At 36.1% G+C, this 25,960-nt stretch overlaps 4 protein-coding genes and 1 pseudogene across 4 annotated transcripts; 2 read left to right on the top strand and 3 right to left on the bottom strand.

Moving 5' to 3' along the window:
• Positions 1 to 2,795: 2,795 nt before the first annotated feature.
• On the bottom strand, positions 2,796 to 3,836 carry LOC143626062 (uncharacterized). Its single transcript, XM_077096240.1, has one exon. It carries the CDS (start codon positions 3,834 to 3,836, stop codon positions 2,796 to 2,798), a length of 1,041 nt encoding a protein of 346 aa, XP_076952355.1.
• Positions 3,837 to 9,512: 5,676 nt separating this feature from the next.
• Positions 9,513 to 10,811, top strand: LOC143626007 (NAC domain-containing protein 2-like). The gene is made up of 3 exons (XM_077096207.1): positions 9,513 to 9,955; positions 10,056 to 10,336; positions 10,422 to 10,811. Exons 1-3 carry the CDS (start codon positions 9,790 to 9,792, stop codon positions 10,809 to 10,811), a joined length of 837 nt encoding a protein of 278 aa, XP_076952322.1. The 5' UTR covers positions 9,513 to 9,789.
• Positions 10,812 to 17,328: 6,517 nt separating this feature from the next.
• LOC143626008 (casparian strip membrane protein 1) lies at positions 17,329 to 18,283 on the bottom strand. The gene is made up of 3 exons (XM_077096208.1): positions 18,004 to 18,283; positions 17,792 to 17,915; positions 17,329 to 17,584 (listed from the first exon to the last, which is right to left on the bottom strand). Exons 1-3 carry the CDS (start codon positions 18,222 to 18,224, stop codon positions 17,354 to 17,356), a joined length of 576 nt encoding a protein of 191 aa, XP_076952323.1. The 5' UTR covers positions 18,225 to 18,283; the 3' UTR covers positions 17,329 to 17,353.
• Positions 18,284 to 20,915: 2,632 nt separating this feature from the next.
• On the top strand, positions 20,916 to 23,106 carry LOC143626009 (uncharacterized). The gene is made up of 6 exons (XM_077096209.1): positions 20,916 to 21,064; positions 21,907 to 21,969; positions 22,068 to 22,115; positions 22,221 to 22,274; positions 22,731 to 22,794; positions 22,875 to 23,106. Exons 1-6 carry the CDS (start codon positions 21,017 to 21,019, stop codon positions 22,949 to 22,951), a joined length of 354 nt encoding a protein of 117 aa, XP_076952324.1. The 5' UTR covers positions 20,916 to 21,016; the 3' UTR covers positions 22,952 to 23,106.
• A 1,153-nt stretch (positions 23,107 to 24,259) lies between these two features.
• Positions 24,260 to 25,525, bottom strand: LOC143626063 (KH domain-containing protein HEN4-like; annotated as a pseudogene).
• Positions 25,526 to 25,960: the final 435 nt, after the last annotated feature.

A 25,960-nucleotide genomic window follows, 5' to 3' on the forward strand; every position in this document is an offset into this window, starting at 1 on the left:
TCCCGCCTTGCTCATTCCTTCAGGTGACTACTGAAGTAGCAAGAGTTAGTGCCTTGTGCGTGTAGCCTTGCTATCAGTGCGGGTAGCCTTCCCTGATGGCTTGTATCCGCAACTGCGGGAACAAGCGGGGTACTTCACCATTGGGAGGCTTTCCCTGCGGGTACAGCTGGCGTACTGCGCGTAAGGTCTTCTCTGAGCATGTTGGGTCCTGCGGAAGCAGTTGGTCGTTGCGCAGACGTCCCTGTTCAAGGTGAGTCTTGCGGGTCCAACTGGGCTCTGCTGGGACCTACCTCTTCATACATACTCCAATATGTGATATCGAACAGTCGGTACGGGCCAAAGTACTAATATTCCAATATGTGATAACGAATAGTCGGGTATGGGTCAAAGATTAATATTCCACTATGTGATAACGAATAGTATGTCAAAATCATATTAATGAATTGTTTGAGACATGTTATACTAAGTCTATACGCAATATACGATGTGACATACACGTATATACGGAATATGTATTTAATCGAGAGGGAAGACGAAGTACAAACTAGTTCCAAGTGCACCTCCCTTTTACCACTTAAGATAAAAGTATATTACTTGGTATATACGATAAGCATTAAAACTAAGATCATAATCATATAAAAGAATGAAATTGACTTGAATTTTGTTTTATACTTTCCTTTTTCCAACTTCAGCTTTTACTTTTTACCTTTTTTATTTTTTCGCTTTCATTGTAGCTATAAATATTTACTTAAAAGAGATGTATACACACCTTTAAACTTATCTTCTGTTGTAAGAAATTTATTATTAGTAATAATATTACTACTATTAGTGCTACTATTATTATTACTACTACTTTGTTAGTGTTATTAATTACAAAAAGGAGATAAATATATGTTTTCCTTTTACTTTATTGTTAGCTCTACATGATTTCTGGTTACCACACACCCCACCCCTCACCACCATAACTCAAGTGTCTTTCATCTTTAATAAGGAGAAGTGTTGTAGAACTAACTAGGTGCTATTCAGACAGTGGGGTAGGGATCAACGATCAATTAGGATTAATTGAATTGGAATTTATATATTATTTTTTAAATATACACGTGTATATACCACTTTTATGTATAAAATTTTCAATTTTGACTGATTTTGAGCAATAGCGATTAATTGGCAATTATTCGGTGGGGTAGTGACTGCGATTAATTAAGGATTAATCGGCGTCTTGGTGCGATTTTTACAACCATGAGTCGACACCTCCTTAAAGAATTCGCTTCAATTATTTCTTCTTCATACTTCAAAACAAAAGATACCCAAAATGTATAAATACAAGAACCAAATGTAAATAAGGAAAACTATCAAAAATATAATTATCTTTTTCTATACTCCTCCGCAAGTTGGAGCATGGAGATCACAAATGCCCAACTTGTCTAGTAGAAACTGCAACTGTCTAGCACCAAGAGCTTTTGTGAACAAGTAAGCAATCTGTTCCTTAGTATTAATGTGTAACGGCTCAATATCCTTCGACTCAACACGTTCTTTGACGAAATAGCAATCCATTTCGACATGTTTTGTGCGTTCATGAAACACTGGATTATTTGCTATGTGTTTGACAGCTACATTATCACAAAATAATTGTGTCGGGCTGATCTGGGTGACATCTAAATGTTTCAAGAGCCATCGAACCCATAAAACTTCACTGACTGTCGATGCCATAGCTCGATATTCAGCTTCAGCGGAAGACCTGGATACAACAGATTGCCTTTTCGATTTCCAAGAAATAGGAGCGCCTCCTAGAAGTAAAACATAATCGGTTGTATCTTGACACCCAAGCCAATCTGAATCGGTATACCCAATGAGATTCACCCCACCACTCTTTGGAAGTAAAATATCTTGACCAGGAGTGGACTTCAAGTATCTGAGAACTCTTATAGCTGCTTCCATGTGATTCTGTTGACGATCAGCCACGAACTGACTAAGAATGTTGACAGAATACGTAATGTCGGGTCTAGTAGCTTGTAAATAGAGAAGCTGACCCACTAATCGTCTATACTTGCCAGCATCAACAGGCACTTCTTCATCGTCATTGCTAAGTTTGGTGCTCTGTTCCATAGGAAAGGCATTTAGTTTACAACCCAACATGCCACTATCTTTCAAAATGTCCATCACATATTTTCTTTGACTGAGGACAAGACCATCTTTTGTCCGTGCTACTTCAATTCCTAGAAAATATTTCAGAACACCAAGATCTTTGATGCTGAATTTTCTATCTAGAAAACTCTTTGTTTCTTTAATTTTCTTTGAGTTGTTACCTACTATGATAACATCATCTACATAAATAAGAGCCGCGACAAATGTACTGGCTGTTTTAAATATAAAAAGTGAGTGATCGGGTTTAGATTGTTCAAATCCAAACTCATGCAAAGCAGATGTAAACTTTTGATACCAGTTCCTGGATGCCTGTTTCAACCCATAGAGAGATTTCTTCAGCTTGCAAACCTTTGTTTCCTTCCCTTTGTCAAAACCTTGTGGAATCTTCATGTAAATTTCTTCGTCCAAATCACCATGCAAAAATGCATTATTGACATCCAACTGATGAATAATCCAGTTTTTCTTATTACAACTGCCAAGAGTGTACGCACAGTGATAAGTTTTGCTACCGGGGCAAAGGTGTCATGGAAGTCAATTCCCTCAATTTGAGTAAAACCCTTTGCCACTAACCTTGCTTTGTATCTTTCTATCTCTCTGTTTGGCTTGTATTTTAATTTGTACACCCATTTTGAATCTATGGCTCGTTTTCCCTATGGTAGATCCTCAAGGGTCCACGTGCCATTAGTCTCAAGTGCTTGTATTTCTTTCTTCATTGCCTCTCTCCAATTTTCATTCTGAACAGCTTGCTTAAAAGTCTTCGGCTCATCATTTAAAGTGATGGTCGTTAAAAAAGCTTTATGCGAATCAGAAAATTTATCATAAGAAATAAAATTGGAAATAGGGTATACCGTTGAGGGTTTTTGACTGGACTCGGGTGAAGCTTGATCAATAGATGGTGGGAGATTCACAACATAATCATTGAGTCGAGCAGGACGAGTTCTAATTCGTTTTTCTCTTGTAAGCTCTTCGTGTTCTGTTTCAACTTGGGTCGTGGGTTCTGCCACTTTGGCCGACCCTTCGTTTTGTGGTAAGTTGCCATTGTTTGTATCATTTTGCATGACAACATCACCATCATGCATATTCTCGTACACATCATTGTTTGGGCTTTCGGCTTCCGACTCGTTTTCTGCATGTATATTGCTCTTGTTTTCATGTGGATTTTGATCATCATAATACCATATTGGAAAATCAAAAATTTCTGGTTCTTCATCTCTCTCTTGATCAATGTGTGAATCATGAGGAAATGTGTTTTCAACAAACTTCACGTCCCTAGATACTATTATCTTTTCATTCTTCAGATCAAAAATCTTGTAACCCTTGGTATCCGGTGGATAACCCAAAAATATTCCCGGCCTCCCCCGTTCCTCAAACTTGTCACCCGTCGTTTTAGTGCTTCGATAATAAGCAAGGCACCCAAAAACCTTTAAACCTGCATAATCAGGTTTTTGTCCATAGACGATCTCATAAGGAGTCTTATTTTCAATGACTTCTGAAGGAAGTCGGTTTATAATATAGGCTGTCATCATGATGCATTCTCCCCAAAAACGTGTCGGCAACTTAGCTTCAAATTTCAAAGCCCTTGCTGTTTCAAGGAGATGATGGTGTTTACGCTCCACCACTCCATTTTGTTGCGGAGTATGTGGATAAGTGGTCTCTAGAAGAATACCATGCTCGGTGTAAAAATTGCACATTTTGTTCGGGTAAATTCACCTCTATTGTCACTTCTAATTCTCTTGACAATTTTATCAAACTGTGTATTAACCATTTTGAGGAAACCAACAATCACTTGCTTCTGACTTGTGTTTTAAAAGGAACACCCATACAGATCGACTAAAATCATCAACTATGGTTAAAAAATAGTTGGCACCTATGAGTGAAGGAGTTCTATACTTTCCCCACATATCACAATGTAAAAGCTCAAAACAACTTTGGGTTTTTATTGAACTTATTGGAAAAGGTAATCTGGTAAATTTAGCCCTAGTGCAAGAATCGCAAAACGTACCGTTTGTTCCCGAAGAGTCTTTTTTAACAAAATCCAAAACACAAAGTTTTCCATGCGACGCATGTCCAAGACGCTTATGCCATAAATCACCAACAGCTGACATTGCTTTTCTCTCACCTCCCACCATGCTCATTTGATAGAGTCTTTGCTTGCATTTACCCACCCCAATCAATCTCCTCGAGTTCAAAGAGTGTATAACACAAAATTGTGGGAAAAACATTACAGCACACTGTAAATCATTTGCCAAACGACTGACAGATAGAAGATTGCAATTAAACATTGGGACGTGTAAAACATTATTACTTTGTATTCCGTTTGGTAGGTTGCATGACCCTCTTCCTTTCACTGAACAGATGAACCATTGGGTATAGTAACGGACAACTCACATGTGTTTTTCAGATTATTATTAAACCAATCAAGCCTGTGAGTTATGTGATCGGTAGCACCCGAATCCACAATCCACTTGTTACTAGTGTCAAATTTACCTTCTATGTTGATGATGGATGGGACTTTGTTTTCAACTGAAGCATCTCTAGTAGCAAAGACTCTAAGAAATTGTTGGTATTGTTTGTTGTTTAAACCCGGAATAAGGCTCTTCTCAGTTTCTTTGTGATCCATGTTGCTTCTTGTGATTAAGCAAGCCTTCAACTACTCTTGACCTTTTTCCCTTTTTTTTAACTAAAATACTTTTCTGTGTAAATGATAAATCAACTCCTTTTTTTTTTTACTTTTGCTCTTTCTCTCTCTATTGTTGAAGACAAATTTCCTCCGTCCCCAACACACCTTTCTACTCCCTCTTTTGCTTTTCCTTTTTTTTTATTTAAATCATATTGTCTTTCTCTCTCTAAAGACACAACAAACAAACAATGGTGATAGGGTTTTTCTGCTGCGGTGGTTGATGGTCACGACAGGTGAAGTATCGTCGGGTAGCGGGTACTCCGGTGATGTAGTTGTTCGTGAACGGCGGCGGTTGTTCCAGTTGTGGTTGTGACCGGCGTCGGAGTTGGAAGGATGAGGCTGGAGGCGGATCTATAAACATTAGGGTAGGTTGGGTGTTGAGCGGTTCTTCTAGCGGCGACGACTGTTCTCGGTGTCAGGTTGTATTGAGCAGCGGCTGCGACGGTTTAGGGTTTCGGTTTCGTTTGAGCGGTAGGATACCCGCTCTGATACCATAAAGAATTCGATTAAATTATTTCTTCTTCGTACTTCAAAACAAAAGATACCCAAAAGGTATAAATACAAGAACCAAATGTAAATAAGGAAAACTATCAAAAATATAATTATCTTTTTCTATACCTAGACAAGTGGCACCGATAGCTAGTTCCCTATAACAAGTAACCAGCAAACCCTAGCTCGATATTTACGTTGCGATTCTTGGTTTCAATCAAAAAACACAGCGAGACGTTGTTGAATGAAAGTCCCGAATAAAAGAAACAACTACACGCTTATTTTTTTTCGACAGCTAAAAGAAACTACGTTAGAACGTAGAATAAAGATAACTAAATGGTAATTAACCAGAAAAAGGAATTCCATATATGTGCGTCTCTTACATTAGAATCTAAGAGCATGATCAAGTATTTTAATTCCTTTTCATGAACAATTTGATTTTTAATTGTTAAAAGTCATCAATTACCTTATACCCATAATATAGGTTAGGAAGGACGGAATGAACGCTCCTACAAACTAACCTAAAGTGGTTTTATTAAAATAAGAAACTTTCAATTAAACAACTTTTTGTCAACCAACATACATGAGTAACAGAATAAGTCCTTATGATTGTTATGCAAGTATCAAATGTTTTTCACACCATAACAAAAGGTTGCCATATTTTCACAAACGGAGTAACTATGAAGGTAAGCTAACCTTCCATGAACTGTACAACATTTCATAAAAAGGTATGACGGTTGGAATAGATACAAGTATTTCACTACACTGGTGTCATGATACATTGATATATAACATTTGCAAATGATCATCAGCACATTAGTGACATTACATCTAATTATTTTAGAGACTTTACTTTTCATCTCTTCCAATCTTGTTTTTCATAAGTATTATCTAGAGTGACCGAGGCTTGCGTCCCTGTGGTTTGTCTAAATATGCGGTTTTAGTCAAATAGTTTCAAATTTGGGATTTTTGTCCTCATGGTTTCATTTCACTTACAATTAAACCCGAATTCACTAATCTCGTTAAGTATGGTCGTTAAGCCCATCAGCGTGTCCTTCACGTGAGGGGCAGTTTTGTCCTTTTCTCCCCAAAATACACCCCAGCCCCTCATATGAAGGGGCTTGCGAATTAGGACTGGGGAGAAAATGACAAAACTGGCCCTCACGTGAAAGACACGTTGACGGGTTTAACGACCGTACTTAACGGGATTAGTGAATTCGGGTTTAATTGCAAGTGAATTGAAACTATAGGTACGAAAATCATAAATTTGAAATTATTGTGATAAAACCACAAACTTAAACAGACCACAAGAATGAACTGCTGCAGCTTACTCTATTATCTAATACATTATCTAATGCAGAAATCACTACATAGTACATACAATTCAATCCCTACACGCATTGCAAACAATAACATCATATTTTATTACTATTGGTCACATGAGAAATAAACAACAAAAGAGTGCAAATAATAATATTATAAGGGGGTAGGTTGGTCGATAAAGACAAGCCGCCCACAAACTGAGCTGAACATGTGACTCATCCTAATCCGACGGTCAATGTTTGACTAGAATATTCTGCTTTATCCCATTCATAGAGATGAACAATTCAACCACGCCACGTGTTGGCAACTGTAATCCTATGTCATGCAGACAACTAAGATTACATCGTATGATGTTTTTTTAATCTTGACGGTTAAATATCCAATAGGAACTCATGTTTATGAGGTGGCAGGATAGCAGCCGCCCACATTTGTATTTCAACCCTTTGCATGATCCTTATCCATTTGAGTAAATTAAAACCATAAATTGAGAAGTTTTTGTGTTTTTTTAAATCGAAATGGAAGAGAAACGGGCAATAAGTATTTTGAATAGTAAAATTAGATTATTTAAAAATAATATTCATAGATTTTATAGTCTGTTATCATTCATAATCCGTTGAGCACAAGTACACAACTAGTTTCACAACTTTAGGTGGAAGGAGATCAAGAGTATCAAATTCAGATGGGTATAAACACGTGTTGGTTGTCAAGACACGTATTCTCATGTTTGGTCACTTTGTATAAAACAACTTTCTATGCAGCTTGACATACCGTAAAGACATTACTCCCAAGGGCACAAGAGGTGGGAATTTTTTTCCTTTTCATCTAATCCAAAGACCAAAATGCCAACTGCTCCGAGTGTTAACATTACTTCCAACGGATTAGTTAAGAAAGCCATGGATACTCCTTCGTTAAGAGAAATCTTGGCAAGCTTGAATACGTCAAAGAACATACTAATTAAATCCTGCCATTACTTGAACCCTAGAAAATCCGTACAGTATACCATATCTTCCCCAAAGGAGTTTAAATATGCATTGTGACAAAACATAAAAGTATAAATATAACTCCCACAAAACATAGAGATATTCAAATTTTGAATTGAATTACCTAATTTGTTAATAAATGAGTTGTTGATATGAGGTTGTACCGTTAGACGAAGTATCTAACCTAAATCCTTAAAACTTCAATGAATACTTTCCCTACTTTTCTTATTAAAAAAATATCTTGAATGTATTTAACAATATTTGAAACTAAGGCGTGGCTTTCCAAACCTTTTTTATAATAGCTACCAATTTATATATATTCATTTGACTAATGTGGCCATACCACATATAACTACTTTTGTAGGTTCATATGATACGAGTACTTTTGTTGAAGTTTCAACTCTCAATACTTCAATATGTGTGTATATATTAATATAATATCACATGTGACCTTTACTTTTACGGATAAGCCTTGGACTTGATCTTGATCAACATTTGTTCATTATATAACTTCCAAACATTACCTCATATGCTATTACAAATACATTTTCTTAATCATGTATCATGATAAATACAACATATTAATGAATCTATTTTTTTTAGTGAAACTAGCATTCCATTTTAATATAATTTGATTACAATAAAGTGGCAGGTAAACAGACAATAAATTGTGTCGTAACCAATCATACCAAAAACAAAGTTTGAGGTCTTAGAGGCTGAAGAATGAACCACCCGCTAAACGTGTATCAAAATTTTCACAACCTCCGAGACTAAGAAACCAAATGTGTCAAAAGCTAAAGGGATAAGTACATATTGATTCTCTAAGCAAGCTTTCTCGTGTTTAACCACTTTCCCCATTATGCCCTCAACGCCGCTTGGCATGCAACAAACCCACTGTCTTTGAGCCTAACAAGAGGGGACACTTCTGTAAGTTCCACACAAGCGTGTTTCCCCAACCCACCCAAACATAAGGATATAAGACGCCCGTAGCAATTCTAATGGCTTTTAAACTTTTTTTAAACGGTCATTTGGATCATTAACGGGCCACGGGTCCGTCGGATCATCTTCATTCCCTGAGTATGGAATCGTTAGGTGCTAAGTTGACACGTCCCTGAAAGCAAGCTCGTATGCCAGTGTACCTCATTGGTTCCGACCTGTAGACCACCTTTAAAAAAACTCACGTGTATGGGAAAACCCCGTAACCCACATGAAAACTTTATTTTTTTTTGTCGCATGTGAAAGTTCGATTGTAAGACCTCCTTGTTTTATGCAATGACCCAATCCCAAGGACTTTTCTTTGATTACACACAACAATTAAAGAAAAAAAAAACTGTTTTGTCTTTGACAAATAAATAAAAGAAAAAAATGTGAACATAAAACAACAGATGGTACTTATTTCAACAAATATAGGTAAATCAAGACTTGACATGCCCATACAAAAGAATTCTGTAATCACCACACCTAAGAATATATATATATATATTCTCCCATATATGTTAGGCTAAGGGGTATGGGGCTTCAACGGGGGCGCTAGAGCCCCTCCGCTCGCGCCCCCAGGCGCTAACACCACACCACCGGGGCGCTAACCGGGCGCTAGCGAGGAAAAACATGCAGGCGCAAGCTGGTTAGCGGGAGAAGAGAGAGAAAAGCACGGGATTTGATGGTTTTTTGACCGTTGGGAGCCGACCAAACCCAAAAAAAAATATTTTTCCTATATAATTATACCCCATTAAAGCCCCCATTAAAGCCCCCCATACCAGGGCCAGGGGCTCCAACGGGGGCTCCAACACCCCCCTTATCCAGTTTCTCTCTCTGCCACACGTCATAATATTATTGGTTGGAGCCCCCACTGGAGCCCCCATTAGAGCCCCCCACACCCCTCAGCCTTATGGATAATTCCTATTAAATTAATACATGTGTGACTAATCTTGCCAACTATGGGCACACGCCAAGTCCCCATTGGAATGCAATAATAAAGTCAAAAGTCAAATCAGCCAATCAAAATCAAGAGTGATGTAATCTCTTCACAAGTGGACAAAAAAAATCTACAATAAATTCCCATCCCTTCTCCTTGCAAACATTTCAAACACTATTACTTCTCTTCCCCCTCTTCCTAAATTTATCTCCTCTCTTCTTTTGTCTTTAACATCCTTTTCATAGCTTCTAATTAACATGGTTGGAAGGGACAACTCTAGTCTCCCTCCGGGTTTTCGGTTTCATCCAACTGATGAAGAATTGATCATGTATTATTTACGAAACCAATCATTATCTAAACCATGTCCTGTTTCTATTATCCCTGAAGTTGATATTTACAAATTTGATCCTTGGGAATTGCCTGGTTAGTTTTTAAAATGAAACTATCTTTTATTTAATAGGATGATTTGTTTATTTATTTTTGAGAAATTTGTGTTAAATAGTATTAAACTTATGGCATGTAGAGAAAACTGAATTTGGAGAAAAAGAATGGTATTTCTTTACACCTCGTGATAGAAAATACCCTAATGGGATTCGACCCAATAGGGCGGCTGTCTCGGGATATTGGAAAGCTACTGGGACAGATAAAGCAATCTATAGTGGATCAAAATACGTTGGCATAAAGAAAGCTTTGGTGTTCTACAAAGGTAGGCCTCCAAAGGGTACCAAGACCGACTGGATTATGCATGAATATCGACTAAACGAGTCAAAGTCGCAACCCACTAAGAAAATCGGGTCCATGCGGGTAGTCGCGTTAACTCCATGACGTGTTTATTGTTATTAGTTAAAGAATAGTAAGATTTATCTCATTAAGCATGTTTTTTTTTCAGTTGGATGATTGGGTTTTATGTCGAATTTACAAGAAAAAGAGTGTCGAAAGACCTATGGAACAAATAGAAGAAAATATAAATACCCAAAATACCCCTAGTGAAGCTAATAACACCAAAGAGATATTATCAATGAAAATACCAAGACAATTTTCACTTGCTCATTTATGGGAGTTGGAAACTTTGGGCTCAATTTCGCATCTTCTAGACGATCACGACATAAATTATGATAACAATACTAGAATTGAAACCGGAGCGACCATGCCACAATCATCAACCTTGTTTCCTTATACAAGATTCTGTGATCCTCATCCCATTAAGTTTGAAGAAAATCACCAAAATGTTAACTTTAACATGACAAGTTTTTATAATCCAATGCTTCAATTCCAATGATGAAGTTACGGAATCAACTTGACATAGGAAGACAATGTTGAAAAAGTGGGCTTGATTTGGGGGGACTAAAATTGTCCAAAAGAAATATATAGTGATAATTGTAAAATAGGTCATAAATGGGAGGTGAAATAGGTTTAATATCTCTTTATTATTATATTATAAATTATTTTCCAATTTGGATGATTTTGTAAAAATGTTTTAAATTTTCTTTATTTTCGATTTAGTAATTATTTTATTTTCACAATGATGAGATATAACGATTTTGTCATTATTTATCACATGCCAATCAAACATTTAGTAGTGCTTGTTAAATATACTATTATTATATATAATGAACAAATAAGTATGCATAAAATTTTTGTTTGTTTTATTAAACAAGCAAAAATAAATACGGGTTTTGTTTGTACATTTGTTCTTTTAACATTAAATGAACAAACAAAGAAAAATCTTTTGCTTCTGTTCATATTTGTTTGACTTATATAACGATGAGACACAAATAATATTCAATCGTGTGGGTGTGTAAGTTAGCTGTTTCTTCTTTTTTTTTCTTTTAATTTACTCGTGCTATTATAAGAGTTCAAATACTTGAATTAGCAATGTTTTGACATTTGTTGAGTTGTTTGTTTTGGACTTTGAACACTAAATCAATCCTATTTTGGAATCCATCAATCTATGTATAAAAGTTAACTAATATATCTAGATCGAGTATTGCTCTATTATAATATACAGTTTATTTATTTAAAAAATAATTTATTTTTTTATATTTTTAAATATAAATTTATTTTACTTTTTAGAACTCGAATCCATCATCTATAATTTATCTTTGGGTGTTAAAAAACTTTGTAATCTGTAGACAAATTTGTTATCAATTAAAAAGATATTATAATACCATTTTCTTTAATCCCTATCCGGTCTATCATTTTTTTCATGTGGACATACTTACACCACATTTCATGGCAAATAATATAGATATTAATATTAAAACATCTGAGACCTATTCCAACCATACACTTCCCTGTTTGGTGTTTGTTTTTATTCAAGTTAGATACATATTAAAACTTATGATATAGACCAGAATGGAAAGTTGGAATGGAGCTTTATGCTTGAAGCATCATTTTGAGGTAAGTTTTACATCAATCAACTCGTATTATCATTCTGATCAAAAGTCCTAAAATATCAGCTTGAAATTTGGAAAAAACTTAACATCGTTAAGTGTTTTTTTTTTTTTACGAAAGCCCGATGAAAACAAATAGTGTGAAAGTTGGGAACCGGAACTACTTTTTAACTAGGGATTGTTATCTACCAATTACATTAAGTTAAGATTATTAAAATCCAATTTACCAAATTAAAACATTCATCAATTTTTTCTATCTATACTTGATTTTGTATTGAACCCATGCTATATATTAGAACTTATTGGGTGCTCTGATTAAATATCTAGAAAAATCTTAAGTTATATATGTATTTATGATAATAATTTGAAGATGTGTACAATATACAAGGAATTGTATGGCTTAAAAACAGATCCAAGAATCTGGGTGCAATTCAGGACTAAAAGGTTGTTATCAATGACATTAGACAAACCAATTATTTGTGGTCACCTCATGCACAAATCTTCAAATTTTCTATATATATTTTTTCCTTTGAAAGCGTTAACAAATACTATTATAACAAAGAATGGCTGTCTAATGTATCCTTTTCTAAATTAAAATATATCTTAAATAAAAGTAGACGTTTGAATACGATTATGGATGAGGATCGAAACTCAATTGAAACACGGAAAATCAAACAATAGTCTAAACGAGTTAACGTGCATATGAAAGACGAGTTCGGTATGACAGAATGTTGTAAAAGACAAATAATTGATCGTTGTTTTTATTGAAGAATAACTAGAAGCACGCCTAACATCATAGACTTTTAAAGTTTATGCTTGTTAAAGAGGATTGTGACTCACCATTCCAAAGGTGAGAGGAACACCAAGCTTTGAAAGTAACTTTAACCTAAGTCTATTTCGTCACTTGATTTAGGGGCTGCTTGATTGTTTAGAAGCTACCACTTAATGGCTCATAACATCTTAATGGTTCAAAGGTAACCATCTTAATGGTACTTTGATGTCAAGGTTTTCACTAGACAACCTTGACGCGTCTTAATGGTGTTGGGTTTCAATGGTGATCAGTTAAAATTCTGTTTATTAAATCCGGTTCAATAAATGTGGCAAATAATAATTAATCACATTAATTAATAATTATACGCAACGTAATATATATATTTAATCAGCACCGAAAACTAAACCCGACAGGATCCGGTTACAGACAATACGAGTACGAAGGCTAACGAACCGAGCTAGGTGACACAACGAGGTCAACGACCAACGGTGGCGGTGCACGACGGCAACGGCAGCGGTGGTGGTGTACTGACAGTGGCAGTCAGCGGCGGACAGGCAGCAATGGCACCAACAGGCGGTTGCGGACAGACGGCGGTGGCTGGTCAGGCACCGGCGGTGATGGCGGCGGTGAAGCAGGTGGCCGGATGTTGGATGGAGGAAGGATGAGATGGACTTGTTAGGATTAGTTGTCAGGTTATTAAAACATCATATATTTATATAGCCTTCTATTAGGTTTAACTAATCTCATTAGTTATAAACCTAATAGGCCAACAAGTCCAATTCTTACTCCAAAGCCCGCTCCATGTAATTTTTATCTCGTTAAAGTGTCTAACCACGTTAACTAACTTAAGCGGTTTATGGTTCGTTACCTCACGGTGTAACTCTCACGGGTCGTAACCCGGTTGGCCGTATTGACTTACCCGAACCGGTCCATAATTCCAACAGTATCCCATTTGGACGGTTTCTGGTTAATTTACTCGATACTGACAGCCAGCGGTGCTCTAGCTACACATAGCTGCCCCAACATGTTATAACATTTTAAATTCATTAACCAAAATAATCTTGAAATACACTATTGCAAGATAACGAATTTATGGTAATCGTTGTCATCTATCCTTTCTATATAAGACATCAATTGAACAATGAGACATGGATCAAGTTCAATCTCATATGGCGTTCAATCATTATAGTTCTCGATCTAGAATCAAAGTGGTCCAATCAAACACACAGTTAGTTTGGGTGAGGTCTCACACTGTACCAGTTTGAATCAACGAGGGCGCCAAGATGTCTAACTGTTACATCTCATGTAAGAGTACAGAATCCCATCTTGAATACATACAACTCCCACTGAACTTCAGATCATTCCCAACCAATGCCTTTATAGTTGGCAGTTACGCGACAGCGGTTGACACTGATCAAAGAATAACCTTTAGTAAACGAGAGTTCTAATATGTATCTCAGGTCTGAGGATACTAAATGAGTATACTAGTATCAAAACATCTTATGACTAAGATCCATGAAGATGATTTGATGTGAGTTACATCCAACGTCATTCATAATGAGGTCTGTGAGTTTGGAAGTCAACTCCTTGAGTCCAAAGTCAGAATAGTCTTAATTCAGAGTCGTTCCCACGAGTCTGACCGACTACGGATAATTTAGAATACAATATTCATGGATTAAACGTATTAAAATTGAACACAATTATATTATTCAACATTTGCATTTAACCATTAGATCAAAAGAGAACTTAAAGTATAACTGTTTGAAATGTTCACACATCCAAATACTAAATCAAAACAAACTACTAGCTAATCTAAGACCGATAGCATCTCTGTGATGATCATGCTTGTCCTGAGTCATCGGTTTAGTGAACGGGTCAGCTAGGTTTTGATCTGTGTCTACTTTGCTTATTATGATGTCTCCCTGTTCTAGTATATCATGTATATAGTGGAACTTACTTAGAATGTGCTTGGCCCTGTGATGACATCTGAGCTCTTTGGCTTGAGCAATGGCTCCTGTGCTGTCACAGATTACATCGATCGGTTTTAGAAAACTTTGAACCAGATCGAGGTAGGCTATGAATTTCTTCATCAAGCAGATTATGAGCAAGAAACATCTCGGTCATTCTGGAAGCTAGCATCAGTGTAACACCTTACAGTGATCTCTTCTTCCACTCCTCCAAACACTAAGAACATGTCCTAGGTCCTTTTCAGGTACCTTAGAATGTTCTTTACAGCAATCCAGTAGGCAATGCTAGGGTTCTGCTGAAAATGACTAGTCATGTTTGGCACATACGAGATGTCAGGTCTAGTACATAACATAGCATACATGATAGAACCAATCACCGAAGCATATGGAATCGCTTGCATGTGCTTAGTTTCAATGTCCGTTTCTGGAAATTGCAATTTGTTCAACACGGTTCCTTTAGCCATGGGGAGAGCTCCTTTCTTGGAGTTATCCATAGAGAAGTGTGCCATTACTTTGTCTATGTATGTATTTTGACTCAGCCCTAGAAGCCGCTTAGACCTATCTCGATAGATCTTAATTCCTAGAATGTAAGCAGCTTCATCAAGATCTTTCATTGCGAAACAAGAGCCTAACCAGTTCTTAACTTCCTTAAGCATAGGGATCTTGTTTCCAATGATCAGTATATCATCCACATACAAGATCAGGAATGATATAGTGCTCCCACCAGCCTTTCTGTAAACATAAAGCTCATCTTCATTTTTGATAAAACCAAACTCTTTGATTTTCTCATTAAAATGAAGATTCCAGCTACGAGATGCCTATTTAAGTCCATAAATGGACTTATTCAGTTTGCACACCCTTTTAGGATATTTAGGATCGGCAAAACCTTCAGGCTGAAACATATAGACATCTTCAGAAAGATGTCCATTAAGAAAAGCAGTTTTGACATCCATTTGCCATATCTCGTAGTCATAGTACTCGGTTATGGCAAGTAATATCCTTATCGACTTAGTCATAGCAACGGGCGAGAAGGTTTCATCATAGTCAATACCTTGAGTTTGAGTAAAACCTTTCGCGACTAGCCGTGCTTTATAAGCCTGCACATTTCCATGCATGTCAGATAGCCTTCTGATGACTATTAAGAAGCTACCAAACAACCCATTTTAAATTGTGAAAGTCAAGGATTATTCGGTCCTAAGGTAGCGAAATTACTTGTTGGATAAGTTTCGACCCGCACAAAAGGCGTAACAATCTGGGCACTGTTCCTGAAAAAATAAATGTGACTTCCTCTTACTATTCCTGAGATTATCAATAGCCTTTTTTTTATATTTATAGTCGAAATAAAATCCATTTTATTTAATTTTTATTCTTTTCTTTTTATAAATCGGAATATGTTGATCTTGAAGCATGTATGCTATTAAGAGTTTGAAAAGGCAACAATTTGAAAGAGTTCAAAAAGTTTTTGTTAGATAGCAAGTGTTTTTGTTTCTTGCTTCCGCTATGCTTCAATATATCAAAGAGAGATAATACGATGTCATTACCAATAATCATTGCATTGAACAAATAGTTATACTTGACAAGATAATCGGCAAAATGGGACACAATCAGCATTGTATGATCTTTATTCTTTAGCACGCCACCCTGACTGAATGGTCTAAAAACGGTTCTTAGATATGAATATGCACCTCTTGATACGAGAAAGGGGTTAATGCATTCTCAAACTCACTATTATTTGCTTTGGGCACACTGGTGATAACCGGGCCACATAATCAAACTCTAAACCTCAAGGCCCAAATTATTTATTTATTTATTATTACTTTAGAGGTGCACAAATCGGGTTTTTCAAATGGTATGAAACCGGGTTCAGGTATGACCGGGTATTGAAAAATTGGGTATTGGCAATGCCCGGGTTCGGGTTCGGGTTCGGGTTCGGGTCCGGGTATTGTCTTTAAAAACCATACGCTATGCATCGGGTTCGGATCGAGTATAGAACCGATTATTCTAAAACCGGGTATTGAATACCCTATTTTTTGGGCTTTTTTCTAGGTATAGATTGGATTTTTTAAGGGGTTGCACTTTTTAGGGGTATTTTCGGGTATTTTTCAGGTATTTTCGGGTAATTTTGGATATAGATCGGGTATTTAAAAAACCCGGTTTCGGGTATGGAGAAACCCGGTTCCGGGTATGGAACAGGCTCCGGTTTTCTGGTATTAATGGGTATAAATCGGGTCCGGTTCCGAGTACATGTTTTGGTACAAAAATGCATACCCTATCCATACCCTATGGGTAGGGTCGGGTACGGGCTCGGGTATTAAAAAGCCGAGTATTAAAAAAACCGGTTCCAGGTATTTTTTTCGGGTCTGGTTCCGGGTTCGGGTTTTTTGTGCACCCTTAATTATTATTATTATTATTATTATTATTATTATTATTATTATTATTATTATTATTATTATTATTATTATTATTATTGCAGTTTGGTTATTATGTTTGGACCCAAAGGTGTATGAATCTTATCTATAATACGAGCAGACGTTTTAACCGATTGATGATCTTGTGGCCGTACTAACTTAGCAAAAAAAGTGTCAAATGATAGAAATGAACATAAAGTACTAGGAACACATCATTCAAATATGTCACACATTATGGATCATAAAACAAAAGATAAAATTACACACGATTTGGGAACAAATCAAATTATGCGTTTTGCTTGTCGAGATAACGCTATGGCACCAAGCAATATTGCTAATATAAGCACGACGATTGCTCCAAATGACCCGATGAGGGAACCAGAAGCACCTTGACAAAAGTCCCCGTATTGTTGGCACACCGGTAACCAGTTGGTGGAACTGTTTCCGTTGTGAGCCAGATATACAATTGATGCTGCCGCAGATGCCCCCGCGGTTAGAAGAGCTAGCATTATCTTTAATAATACAATAACCATTAAAAACCGGTTAATTTTATTTTACTTTTTGTTTCTTATCTTTGGTTCATAAACAAAAATGTAAATAAAGTTATAACTACATTATAATTTAGAAACATATATCATGTTACCCCTACCTTGGTCTAATACATAACCTAGACGGGTAGCGATACAATGATTATGTATTGAAAATAAGCGTCTTATTACCGTATCAAGGATGATTAGGATTATTCTGCTTCCTCTTGCCACACTCCTTATAATGTGAACGATGGATAACGGGATAGTGAGAACAAAATACGCCGCTACAATCGCGTTCACAACCACAAACAACCTGAATCGAAGATAGTGCTTTAAAAGTTCATATTTATATATTCATTGTTTTTTATGTAACAAATGAATGATTATTTGGTAAAACTAACCTGAAAGACCTGAAATCATCATATTGTGCATCAAACCGCACAAACCGAGTGAAGAACGGTAGAGTTTGTTCATTGGTTCCCATTGCAATGGCCGCACCTAAAGTACCAGCAATACCAACAAGGCGCAGAATAAGATCAATGACCGAGATCCCTTTGTTTGAACCAGGGGGCGTGGGGACCTTGGATGCATCACCCTCTTCCAACCGTACTGCCTTAGCCATTTTCGGATTCTGACTCCTTAAAACGGTTGACAACCCTATGTGGGTGATTAGATATAATGTAAGTGGTGTTGAAATGGTTTGATGAAATTATGAACCTAAGTGTTAGAATTTATACTACATGATTAAGCATAGTTGAGTTGGTATGAGATTTATTAAACATGGTGTGTTAGCTAGCTTAACCTGCTCAACTTGGGTACCAACTTCCTAGTTCCTACTCCATCAAATAATCCATTTCTTAAACTTATAGTTGGATTTTCAAGAAACACATTTTTTTTTAATTTTTTTATCCAAACTGACATAAATTAAACAAGTATATATGGGCAGGTATTGATCCTACTATTATTTTTTTCACTCTTCAATATTTAATATATATATTACAGTTTTATATGACAAATTTCACTTTACTTAGAAAAGGTAATTTTGTGCATGTTGCATTTGAGATACAAAAAAAGAAGGAAAAAAAAAGTGTACCAACTTATTAAGTACTCACTTATTCTAATTAATAAATATTTATTATAACATATTGCAGCTATTAAATCCAACCTGGTTTCTATGGTAGTTTATCATCTTTTTATTATTTATGTGAACCAACTTGACCTGAGCCAAAAGTTTCAACGTCGAGTTAGAAGACACCCGAACATTGCTCTAGATCCGCTACTAACTCGGTTGGTCGATGCTCGATGTTTGACTACTATTTGACCTCACATCAAGTTTGGTCAAAACCGGTGTGGCCCAAACCAAATCGGGTTGCGAAACTGTTTGTAGACGACAAGAATGTTTACCGTTATCCGAACCAGTTTTGATCGGGTTAGAACCGGTTTGGGTCAACTAAAACCCACCCTTTTTTGGCATGTTATATCAAATCGAGTCAGGTGCAAACCGGTTTCAAGGAACGAGACTACGAATTGGTAGAGGTGCACAAAATACCCGCTTTCGGACCCGAACTGGAACCGGTTCCTACCCGTACCCGACCCGCGAACACGACCTGGGTATAGGATTTTACCCCGGAGTCATATCTGGAACCGACCCGAACCCACCAGAACCTGAAATACCCGGTCAAAAGCCAACCTTCCTCTACCCGAAACCAAAAAAAAAACCCGTAAAACCCTGTCCAATATCCGACTACACCTGTTACCGGTTCTACCTGGTTTCGGTTCCTAAAGATACCCAGTTTGTGCACCTTTACAAACTGGCATACGTAATGACACGTTTGGTCAGGTCCAACCCGGTTTGGGTCAAATTTTTTTATGAAATGGGTCGGGCTATAAAATAAACCGGGTTGGCGGGCCCAAACCCAGTTTTTAACCCACTACGTGAAACTACATTATTGAAAACATGTTATGGACACATAGCCCACTTCAACATGGGCTAAAAAATATTTCTTGATCTAATCCAATAACAAAACAATAACTTATTTCACTAATATAAGTAAAATTTAATATTTTTTATTATCTTTACTTCTTGGGAATCAAAATCCTTAAAAACAAATCTTGATTTCCCTTCAAGATTTCTCATCATCTTATTATTATATCATTCAGGTAATAAAAATCAAACCTTTTTCTTTAATTGATACTTATTTTCAAGATTTCTTGAATACCCATCAATTTAAATTAGGGTTTTTATTTAAATCTTGAATTATTGAAGTAATTATGAAGTGGGTATTTTGTTTCTTGAATTGATGATGACTTAATTCACTTTGTTTATTGAAATTTTGAATCTTGGTTTGATTATTTCATCTGGTTGTTTGAAATTAATAAATTATGTTAATATTTGTATGCTAATCTGCATAAAGTTAGGGGGTTTTTATTTAGATCTGATGATAACAATTAAAATGATCCAGTTGATCTTGAAATTAATAAAAATTAAATCTTGATCTGATGAAAACAAATTATGCGCAAAATGATTCAATTGATCCATTTAGTAGGGGTGCAAACAAGCCGAGCTGCTTGCGAGCTACTTGGGATCGGATCGATAAAAATCTTGAACGAGCGTCTTATCGAGCCCGAGCTGAGCTTAGGGTCGTTAAGGTTTTCTAAGATATATAAAAATAATTAAAAATGTATATATATTAGCCAAGCTCGAGCTTGAAAAAACGACTCACAAGCCGCGCAGCTGTTCACGAGTCGAGCCCGAGTCAAACCAGGGTGGGTTCGAGCTCGAGCTCGAAATTCAAAGAGGCAACTCAGCTAGGCTCGAGCTTGATCTTGAAGTTAAACGAGCCTAAGATCGAGCCAATGAGCAGATCCATGACCCGAGCCGAGCTTGGGAGGAGCTCGGTTACAAAAGTGAGCCAACTCAGTTCAGGTTGTTTCAAGTCATGTTTTTTTAGCTAGTTTTATTCAAGCTTTTATCGAGCGAGCGGCGAGCTTTTAGAACCGCCTGCGCTCGAGCTTTAGGAAAAGAGCTCAAAGAGCCAAGCTCAAGCTCAAGCTCCGGTAACTTTTAAGTCAAAACGAGCCTAGTCGAGCTCGGGTTTGGCTCGTTTACACCCCTACCATCCAGTCTATGGTCAAAATCACATATTATATGCTATATGCAATATGCATCACTTTTGTATCTCAATTCACAAATTGTTTAAAATGCTGTTTTCTTGTTTATAAACTGATAAATGATTATGTGTAATCTTGTAATCGGCATTTGGGAATCTTGGATGGATCTTTTTGTTTTTTTTTTGCACGATTTAATCGATGACTTGCAATCAATATTATATCATAATTTCATATTCTTTTTTGTTAATCAATGCTAAAGTTTTGTGTTTTTTTATAGGTTTTGGCAAACTTAATAAGATCATAATGGCTGAAACCAATGATAACAACCCCATGCCCTCAAAGGAGCAAGAGGTATGTTATAAATTATAACATCTATATATATATATATATATAGGGTAAGGATCCTAAGAGAACCATTGGCAAATTGAGAACTTTGAGAACCATTTTGGACCACTAAAAAAATCCTCTAAAAAAATATTAAAAAATTATAAAACAAACAAAACCGAAAATTTTAAAAAAGTAAAAAAACCAAAATTCTTATATTTCATTCCGGTTTCATTAAAAAAAAACCGAATTTTTTTTTTCTTTTTAATTCGTATTATATATATACACATATGTATACTTTCATTTAATCTCTAGTTACGTAATATACACATATGTACATTATCATTTACCTTAAATTATACATATATGTATAGGAAAAAACATGTGTGTACATATTATAAATATATGTATAATAAAAAAAACCGATTTTTTTTTTTTTTAATTCGTATTATACCTATACACATATGTATACTTTCATTTAATCTCTAGTTATGTAATGTACACATATGTACATTATCATTTACCTTAAATTATACATGTGTATAGGAAAAAAACATGTGTGTACATATATGTATATGTATAATTTAGCTAAACCGAGAATTTTTTTTTACGTTTTTTTTTTAATTTTTTTTTTAGAAACCGGGATGATAAATAAGAACTTTGGTTTTTTTACTTTTTTTATTTTTGTGTTTTTTTGTTTTATGATTTTTTTTATTTTTGGGTTTTTTTGTGGTCCAAAATGGTTCTCATAGTTCTCAATTCTCAAAAAGTTCTCACATGATCCTGATCCTATATATATATATATATATATATATATATATATATATATTTCAAGAAAAAGTGTTATACTTTCTTGCTGTGTTATGTAGGAAGCTGTGATCAAGAAAAAGTATGGAGGGTTGTTACCGAAGAAAAACCCGTTAATCTCAAAGGTATAAAGTTTGCATCTTTTTGTGTTTTTTTGTATTGGGAAGAAAAAAACGGCTCGTATAGTTTAAGTTTTGACTTGTTTTTGGTCAATCTTGAACAGGACCATGATCGGGCTTTCTTTGATTCCGCTGATTGGGCACTTGGAAAGGTCATTAATTGTTTCCGTTTTCACCGTATTGTAAATATTGTTATGGTATAAAAGTTCTATACGTGCGGTTATGAATGTTAAACGTGGTTATTTGTTGCACAACAGCAAGGATCACAGAAGGCTAAAGGACCGTTGGAGGCGCTCCGCCCAAAATTACAGGTATTTAATACTCTCTTCGTAGGCATAAATTGACCAATTTACCCACATGTGCCAGGCACGTAACGTTTATTAGTAGAAAGTACGTAAACTTTTACAACATATGAGCATAAAAGATGACCTCTATATCCTTCGTTTAAGGACGAAAGTGTAATTTGCTATTGAAATTATGTATTTAAGTTGTTAAAAGGCTTTTTTTTTAGTTAAAGCTTGATTTTCTTATACAAAATAAAAGGATCCAATTACAATAGAAAGGCACGTAAGCGGGCAACAATATCCCCTTTTGAATAACAAAACCGATCTTACTGAAAACAAAGTTATCGTTCTTCGGCGTCGTTGAGTAACTGTGCACGACCCGCTGAGCTCTTTTCAGAAACGTACCAGCATCGGAACAGAGCCAAACGACAATTTTTCCTATTTAACTATTTATAGATGAAATAACATTTTTTCGTTAATCAGCCCACGCCACAACAACAATCGCGCTCAAGGCGGTCAGCTTACGCCCCAGCTGGTGAAGGAGAAGGTATTTTTATAAAAATTTTAAACAAAGTTTTAATCTTTATAACAAATTCAATCTTTTTGGTGTTTATTTTGTTTATACAGTGGATGGTGGTAATGCTGACATGGACAGTGATGACAAAGATCTTTCAAAAGATCAAGAAACCAACCCATCTCAGTGATTTGGTTACTTTAAGGATTAATGTTATGATGCATAACATTGCTACATGTGGTACTTTGGGACCATTGGTGTTGTTTATTATTACCATGAACCTTATTGTTGCATCTTTGAGAGTTTTACTATTGAGCAATAATAATAATAATATACTTATGTTACTTGTTTTATTGTGTCATGTTTCATGCATTTTGGTATGTGTTTTAAGGGCTTTTTTAGTATTTGAAACATTAGTCAAATAAGTAGAGAGACAAAAATTTGTGATTTTAGTCTAATAGTTTCAAATTTGTAATTCCCGTCCCTGTGGTTTTATTTCACTTGCAATTAAACCCAAATTCATTAACCTCATTAAGACTGGTTGTTAAACCAATTAGCGTGCCTCTCACGTGAGGGGTAGTTTTGTCCTTTTTCCCTCATATAAACCCCATTCCTAGTTCGCAAGCCCCCTCACGTGAAGGGCTGGGGTGTATTTTGGGGAGAAAGGACAAAACCGCCCCACATGTGAAGGGCACGCTGATGAGTTTAACGACCAGACTTGACGGGATTAGTGAAATGAAACCACTAGGACGAAAACCGCAAATTTGAAACTGTTGGACTAAAACCGCATATTTGGACAAACCACATGGACGAAAACCGCAGTTCACTAAAAAAACAGATTGGGCCGACAAAACGATTCGTGAACCAACCCGAAACCACTCTAAAACTGGTTTGACCCAAACATATAACTGAAGGTTTGCATACGAGCTCCTACCTTGTTGGTTGAAACTGGTTAGGGACCCGGCCCGATACGGTACATGTATTGGGAAGGTTCTATCGGGTATGGTAATTATAAACGAATATTACTTTTTAACTATTTATCCCAAATTTAAATATATGCATAGAGATGCACAAACCAGATATTTTTAGCAACTGGAATCAAGTACGAACCCGTTTTAGGTGTGGTCAATAAAAGTCAAAACTCGATCGGGTAGGATTTGGTTCCGGATACAGTCGGGAATTTTTGACCGGGTTTTTCTCGAGATAGGGTCGGGTTTTGACCGGGTAAAGATGAAACCGGTTCCAAGTATAGGTCTGAGGAAAAACCCAATGTCAGGTCCTGCCCGTGGTTCAGGTATCAGGGTCGGGTCCGGAACCCGGTATTTTGTGCACCTCTATATATGCACTTATTATAGGACAAAGGTAACCACATTATAATACACCAAATGACTAAACAGCCAGAATTGTTGCTTACTTAAATCTAGACACAAATTCAAAAAACAACTCCCTATATTATTACAAACATCATTCACATCACATTTTTCAGTAACACATACAATCATGCTTTCATACGCCCGGTGCACGCGCCATATGATCCACAACCGCTTCCAACGACCTGTAAACGCGTAACTTGTAATCACTTTTTATACCGAAATTATAACCATACAACATACATTACATTATACCATCACCTGTGAGCCACCATAACTACCATAACCGTCAAACTCTAAATCGTATCTCCCAGACGAAGATGCGTGCCCGCTCATCTCAAATATATTAGCTCTTAACCGCGTGGTCACTTGCAGCAGTGCATTGCTCACAACATTAATATCTCCAGTAAGCTACATATTTAAACATTACAAGTTAAAACAATAATAATAGTAACAATTACAACATTATAATAATAATAATAATATATTAATAATAATATATCTATACATATACAGGTTTTGGATCAAATACAAATTAAGTTAACATACTAACTGTGTGAATCAAGTAGCGTAATTATACATACAGCATAGTGTAGTTATGGTGTAGTGTAATAACAACTATGTTGTTATTACACTACGATGTAATTACATAATTGCACTCCTTGTATATATAATTACACTACTTGATTCTCACAGTTAGCACGTTAACTTAATCTCCAAACACTATATATGTATTATTATTATTATTATTAATGTTGTTGTTACGTTAACTTTCCCCTATATACCTGAACTATTTCTTGAATTTCTTCATCTTTAGATGCAACTTTGGGAACATTTTCATTACTCAAAGTCCGAATACCCGCTCGATTCAAACTTCTCATTTCGGAAATGATCGCGCCACCTTTCCCGATCAAGCACCCGATTCGCGAACCGGGCACCAACAACCGCGTAGTTAACACAACCTCACCCGAATTTCTTTCCGTCTTTTCACTGCACTGAGGCTGCAACCGCATAACTGCATCAACCGTTGGTGACGGCTCATGAAACGCCTCTTTTGTGGATACAATAATAAGACAATCATCACCCTTGGACGCTGAGCTGTTGACTTTAATAAACGCGCCCGATTCTTGCCTGATTTGTTTAATAATCACTCCACCTTTCCCAATCACACTCCCAATGTTTTTGGTTGGGCAAACCAACCGAACCGAGAATTCCTGTGTGGGGCCCGGTGTACCAAAACCGGGCCCCACATGGACAGGTTTGCAAAGATTGGATGATGATGACAAAAGTAAGTGTTGGGACCACGATGGGTTGTCGTGAAGACGACTTGATAACTGAAAAAGTGCGTTTCTAACAACTATTGCATCACCGGTTATCTGTTAGAAGTTATCATTTGAAAACCGAAGTAGTCAGTCAATGTCGTTTATTTAATAAACGAAGAAACATAAACAAAGCTTTTTGTTCATTTAGTAAAAACGAACGCACATGAACACGTCTCAGTTTGTTCATTTTTGCTCGTGAACATTACTTTATCTTCGTTCGTTTGCATTCATTTATGTTCGCTAGTTTACGTTTGTTCGTTTACGTATTCATTTAAACTGTTAGCCCATTACACTTTAGTTTAGTCTTGTATTAAATTTTTAGGCCCAACAAATTGATACTCACACTCACTTTTAATTTATTAGTGTTATTATTTTTAAACTATCTTGTTTTATTATTTTTTTAACAGTGTCTTTTCCAAGTCTATCGTAACGTTATATTATAGTAATGAAATTTAAAGTACCCGGTATTCTTGTGGAAACTGGCGACTAAGAACATGCGATGTGAAA

This window comes from Bidens hawaiensis, unplaced genomic scaffold (genome assembly GCF_021521415.1).
Source record: "Bidens hawaiensis isolate Kalapana, Puna unplaced genomic scaffold, B.hawaiensis_p1.1 tig00004282_1, whole genome shotgun sequence".
Lineage (NCBI taxonomy): Eukaryota > Viridiplantae > Streptophyta > Magnoliopsida > Asterales > Asteraceae > Bidens > Bidens hawaiensis.